General features: G+C 45.2%; 1 protein-coding gene across 2 annotated transcripts in view; it reads right to left on the bottom strand.

Moving 5' to 3' along the window:
* Positions 1 to 579: 579 nt before the first annotated feature.
* hip1 (huntingtin interacting protein 1) overlaps positions 580 to 6000 on the bottom strand; it is a 53857-nt gene continuing 48436 nt past the window's right edge. For both annotated transcript variants that reach the window (XM_040009560.1, XM_040009561.1), the window contains exons 25-31: positions 5294 to 5387; positions 5092 to 5192; positions 4179 to 4284; positions 3937 to 4060; positions 3781 to 3842; positions 2907 to 3024; positions 580 to 2814 (exon numbers count right to left, since the gene is read on the bottom strand). In XM_040009560.1, the coding sequence (XP_039865494.1) occupies positions 2804 to 2814; positions 2907 to 3024; positions 3781 to 3842; positions 3937 to 4060; positions 4179 to 4284; positions 5092 to 5192; positions 5294 to 5387 (616 nt within the window). In that variant the 3' untranslated portion in view covers positions 580 to 2803. The remainder of the gene's footprint in view (positions 2815 to 2906; positions 3025 to 3780; positions 3843 to 3936; positions 4061 to 4178; positions 4285 to 5091; positions 5193 to 5293; positions 5388 to 6000) is intronic.

The following is a 6000-nucleotide window of genomic DNA, read 5'->3' as shown; positions in this document are numbered from 1 at the left end:
GTGCGGTGGGGGAGGGTGTGGCTCAGGCTGATTCATTAGCAGTTTTTCCTCTTTTGTCTTTCATTGGCCAGAAAATCTAGGCAAAGGTGAGTGCCAACAAAGCACTTTAAAAATACTCGAGTCAATCCTTTTACTGGAAAACAGTCCAACCCAACCCCTGCTCCTGAAAAAGAAAAATCAATTAGCTGCATTAGGATTTCAAATCTGATCCAACGCACATGAAGGGGTTATTGCTTCTGTAAAAGATGGTTATTGAGCCTACACCCGCTGCACCCTCCCACCACTGCGCTCTCATGCACATAAGGATGCCATTGTTTGCACTTGTCTGCACGTCATCTCCACCAGCTATTCACTTATTTCTTGGAAATCCTCAAAATCTGCCCAGCGACCACCGCGTTATCAGGTAAAAGGATTAACGGAGCAAAGACTAAAGCAATTTATCAATCAGTGACTGTTGTGCAACGTTGACGTCTTCCAAGAATACTAACATTTCTCAAAACTGTGCTCTTTACAGGCTTTGGTTTGTTCCCCAGAACTAAGATCCAACGAGGAAAAGAAGGAGACGCAGTCATGCCATGATCTGTATTAATGAGCTGAAATATTTATTTTTAAAAACTGAAAAAATAAAAACAAACCCACCAACATAGTTTTAGTATATTATACAAAGACATATTTCAATGTTGCTATGTGAGTATCTGTTTCTCTCTGACTACAGTGTGAGGCAGTTTGAAAGGCTGGCTGAGCTGGTAGGACTAAACAGACATGAACCAGAGAGAGAGCCAAAGAGGGAGAGAGAGAGGTTAATAAAAAGGTAATTTGGGCAAAAAAAAATAAAATAAAATAAAACCCAAAATATCACTCGAGGTGCAATCGAGTCTTTCAAGACACTTGGAAAAAAAATCCATACAAAGAAAATGCTCCTTTCTTTTATGGAGGTTTTCTTCTTCTACTGAAGTCAGCTACCAGATGTGTTGTCCAGATGTGGAAGAAGTGACAGACTACAGCTAAAAATCATTTAGTACAAAAAGACCTGGACTCAATAGCACTGCAGATAATACTTCTTATCATTATTGGCAAATACTATTCGACCAGCAGCTGTTAAATTACCCAGTGTCACAACCTTTTAGAGATATGCAGCTGAAGCGGAGCGTCCAAAACTAAAGTACGTTAAGACACAGAGAGACAAACCCCCACCACCACCAACCGCGGGTCATCGAATAGAAAGAAGGTAAGTAACGTGTTGAGGGTTGAAAATAAACGCCTGCTCGTCTCAGGTTTCAGAGTCCAGAGCCAAACGGCAGCTCGTCGGGTTCAGCAGGAAGTTAGGAAACTAACTGTTTTGTTTAAGTTAAACCGAATCCTTAAAAGCAAGCAAAATATTATTTCCAACAACAGGAGGCTCGTAGTTTATGTCCACAGCTACTTGGTCTTTAGGAAGCTATTGAAAAAACACTGCAGTTTGCTTTCGTCCCAGACCCCGTGATCCCTCTGTCACTCAGAGGAGGAATTCAGGGAAAATAACGGAAGTCGGTCCCCCGCTGTGTGTGGTGAGAGGCTGGGTCACGTGATCAAACCGGGCCGATCTAAAGGTTTGTGCAGCGGGAATGGCCTCGAGTCCTCGTTTAAGTCTGACTTCAAGAAAGGTCAAAGTTCTCATGGATATTTCTTCTCCTGCTGATTTATTGGGCTAAGCTTGTGACGAGACAGCAGAGGAGGGTCTCTGTCTTTACTGAACCGAGGAGCAAAACTTGTGTTTTGATGAAGAGAAAAAGACATCAGAACGAGCTCTATATTAAAAAAAATAATGATAATAAAGAGGGCTGCCTCTCGCTACCCTGTTCCCCAGTTTAACCAGTATAAGAAGGAAAATCTGAAAAATCAGACCCATGTTATTAGTGTTTTCAGCAAACCTGCTCATCTAAACCTTCCCCCTGATGCACGGCTACCTCCAATGATGTAGCATGAGGTAGTTCACAGGGACCGTGTGTGTGTGTGTGTGTGCTACTTTGCAACCCAACCCTCCTGCACATGGATCGTTCTATTTGAGCGCTTATTAAAATAAAGACCAAAAATCAGGGGTGTGTCTGTGTGTGTGGGAGGGGTCGGTGTTTAAGTTAACAGTCATGGTCGTTACAATGGTGAGGAGGTGAAAGGCAGAAAGTCCAGCGAAGCGGACTCAATAAGGTGAGAACTCACAGTGAGAAAAAAAGAAGCGTCTCGGGCTCCCGCGGTTTCACGCGCAGGACAAAAACATCTGTTTTTAAATGGGAGAGCACGCCGTCTATGTTACGGAGACACGAATGTGGGCTGGGTGGACTCATCTCCCCCCTCCGTCCTGCTCCTCAGAGTTCGGCCTTTGTGCGGTGCGTCCCGGGATGACGAGTAGAACTTGTGCAGCGAGGAGGGAAACGACAATAAGAGACCTCGCCGCTGAGTTTTCCCAACACAGTCCAGGAGGAGGAGCGAGGGGGAAGGCCGCGAAGCCGGGCTGTGGGTCGTCTTTCACACCGTTCCTCGTGTGCACGTGTTCGTCCCTCCGATACCACTAACACCCCCACCCATCCTCCGCTGTTGCTGAGCCCTTGGTGCTGTCCTTTATGGAAGCTTCGGGACATGGGTGGAGAAGCGGGTTTAGAAAAGAAGCACCTTTTCATTTGGCTTGGATAACAGACAAACAAATAATAATTAAAAAAATAACAAGGGAGAAGAAAGGCTGAAAAGTGTGTCTATAAATAGAAAGAGGCAGACAGAAGCCGGTCTTCTGGGTTGAGGAGGAGTGGGGTGACGACACCGGTGGCGGGGATCAGCCTGTGCCTGTGGAGGACGAGGAGGAGACAGATTTTAAGTGTTTTTGTTGCTACGTTTTTTTTTTTAAACCGTGCATAAATTGTAACGCGGGTGCCCACCCTCTTCATCCTCGCCCCAGCCTTCTGCTACGCCGGCCAGTTCGTAATGTTTCTTCCTCAGCTCGCCGAGACGCTCTCGCTCCTTCTGCAGACGGGTCTCCAGCTCCAGAACCAGGACCTGTGGAGACGCCGACACGTTCACAGGACTGTTAATCACTTTCCCCTCTCAAATCCTGGAAAACTAAAAACTATAAACAGATCGGCTCGAAGCTGAACAAACAAGGGAGAAGACGACCTTTCATCGAGCAACAGCCGATGATTTATTACATTTAAAACTGTACGTAACGCAGCCACAGCTGCCAGCGTGGATTTATGGGTGTCACGGCGTGATACAGATACAGCTGGTTTAACTTTTCTCAAACACGGAAAATCCAACTGTCATCCAGGCTGAATTATGTCAGGCTCGTGTGTTTGTGTGTGAGTGAGAGAAAACCTTCTAAACAACCAGATGAAAGCTGTTGTTTAAACAGGTCTGACTTAAACTAAAACACACATCTTAAAATAGGAGCCCTGTGTGCGTTTCCAACAATGAGCTGTGTGTGTGTGTCTGTGTGTGTGAGAGAAGGTTCAGAGCTTCCCGTGTTTTTCTTTCAGTGTGGGTGAAGCAAAGCCACAACACAGACTCAAGTGTTCACATGAACCTTGGCTTCACTCACGATGAAAAATGAACCTTCAGAGTCTCGGATCAGCACGCCTACCCGAGCGGCTCGCTCGTTAAAAATAAGACTTTGTGATTATTTTGGGGCCAAAAGGGAGAGACTATTTTTACTCCACGTCCAATGAAAGGCACCTTGTGAAAAGCTTCTCGGATGAAGTTACGGTCACCTCCTGATTTAATTAAGACTCGCAGCTCAACTGTCGGCTGCTTGCTCACCTGTGCATCCATCTCCTGTCGCTTGATCTGGGTGAGAGTCATGCTGGAGAAGTCCATAGTGTCTAGAAAAGACCGGCATAAATTTTTTGTGGTTGCTTTTTTTTTTTTTCCCCCTTTCTTTTTTAAGGTAGCAGGAAATAGGAAACTAAAACTCACCTGTCTCTTCAATCTGGGACTTCCCAGACTTAGTGGAGGCCACGACGGCCGCGGTGGCCTGTGTGACGCCGCGGGACGCCTGCTGCAGGCGGTGCAGCTTGGTGCTGTCTTTGTCTGCTTTTACCTGCAGAAGGAGAGCAGCAATAATGCGAGAGACGTGAAATCTTTAACATCTTTCCCTAGAGTTTACTGCTAAAGTAACGTTTTTAGCTTTCTCAAAAAAGCTCAACTTCTTTGCTCACCTTGGAAGCAGCCACGAGCTGTGCTGTGCTGGCAGCAATTTCATGTGAGCACACCATCAGCTCCTCAAACTTCCCTTTGCCCTGAACCACCAGGTCAGCAGCATCCCTGCAACAACAACACAGTGCAAAACAAACTCAAGGGAAGCTCTGATTTTAATTTAAAGCTAGAAAGGAAGTGGAAACAGAGTTTTTATACACTGGAGATTTTTATAGTGTTAACGCGGCTAGCATCTTAAACCAAAGCACACATAGAAACAACAAAAACGACTCCTTAAAACATAAACTATACCCCACATCAGGGTAAGCGTTTATAGCATAACATTTACATAACATTAGATAACAGCCATCATTACTACAGGACATGAACAAAACTGTCAAGTTTGTCCACCTGTGGTTGAAATTCAAAGGTTTTTTTAAATATAGTTTTACTGGTTTCTTGTATTTGGCAATTCCACTTGTTGAAAATACAGCACTTTAAGCAGAGAGCGCAGCTCATCCTGGGGAACACTGACTCAGCTAACAGAGTCTGTACCAACGCCACATCTAGGAGGTTGCTTGGATGCCTGAACAATTTCACTTTGCTCCTTTTCTGCTTTGAACGACTGCCCGACCTAATCCCATCTGTAAGTGTGCGCCCAGGAACGCTTCAGAGGAAGCAGTCTGCAGCTGCGATGTCATCTTCCCTGTCACTAGCCAGAGCTCCTGGGCATCACGCTCAGAAGAAACTAAAACTTTGTAAATGACCTCACAAGCCTTAAAGTGTTCGCTTTATCAATCTTCTTCTAAAAAAAGTCTCCTCTTTGCTCATCATCATCATCATCATCAACAACTTTCCCACAGCAAGCACTCAGCCTTCAAGCACTTTAATACTTTGCTGTGAGGAAGACTCACAGAGGAGAGGAAGGCTACTTACACCATGACTGTAGCGCCCCATCCCACCGCTTTGGAGGCAGAGATCAGGCCCTCGGTCCAGCGTGAGTTCTTGGCATAAAATTCCTTCATGGAGGCTGCCCCCTGGTGGACAAACACCAAACATGTTTAAATTAGATGTTAGATATTGGGTTTATTTAAACTATGCTAAAATACCAGTAACATAAAGCTGCAGTGTGACTCACCCTTCCACTCTCCACGATGTCTCTTTGCAGATCTTTGGAAGACAAAATAAGCTCCTTGATGGCCTGCATGAGCTCTGTGCAGGAGGCCAAGATCCTGCAGAGGGCGACAGAGCAGAAGACAATCACTGCCTGCAGCTCTCCAGCTCAAGCAAGCCTGATGTAGCTCAGAAGCTGTACCTGCAGATATCTTGAACGCAGCTTGTAGCGATAGCTAATGCACGACTGATGCACCACTGACCCAAATCCTCAGTGCAGTTTGTGTGTTTTGTTTTGGTTACAGCTGTAGTGGCTGTTTGTTCCTCTGCATGATCATCTCCCACAGCAGCTACAGATTAAACACTTTTTTTCTTTTTTACATGAATAATTAAGTCACCCTGAGAGTTAAGAGAAAGTTTAATTAGCTTAATTTGCACACAGAGTTAATACACAGCCTGGATGAATACCAGAGAAACCTAAGCAACCCAATCTTTTTTTATTGTGGGTCCGACAAACGGCCGACGTTTATTTAATGAGGCTGAAAAGACAGAATACTGCATTGAAGACAAGTGTCAGGCTGGCTTCAAATGTCAAGCTTTGTCCTGGTTTTGTGGTTGAATTTATGAAACTCTTCACACATCAGCACTCAGCAGGTGACTATCCGACATCTCGCGGTTGATGGAAACCATCTCCCTTTCCTTTTCCGCTTCATTTCCTCAGATTGCGCACAT

The sequence above is a fragment of the Simochromis diagramma genome, unplaced genomic scaffold (assembly GCF_900408965.1).
Source record: "Simochromis diagramma unplaced genomic scaffold, fSimDia1.1 OVJJ01000344.1, whole genome shotgun sequence".
Lineage (NCBI taxonomy): Eukaryota > Metazoa > Chordata > Actinopteri > Cichliformes > Cichlidae > Simochromis > Simochromis diagramma.
Note: the sequence above shows the minus strand (reverse complement) of the source record. Positions and strands in the feature narration are given on the sequence as shown.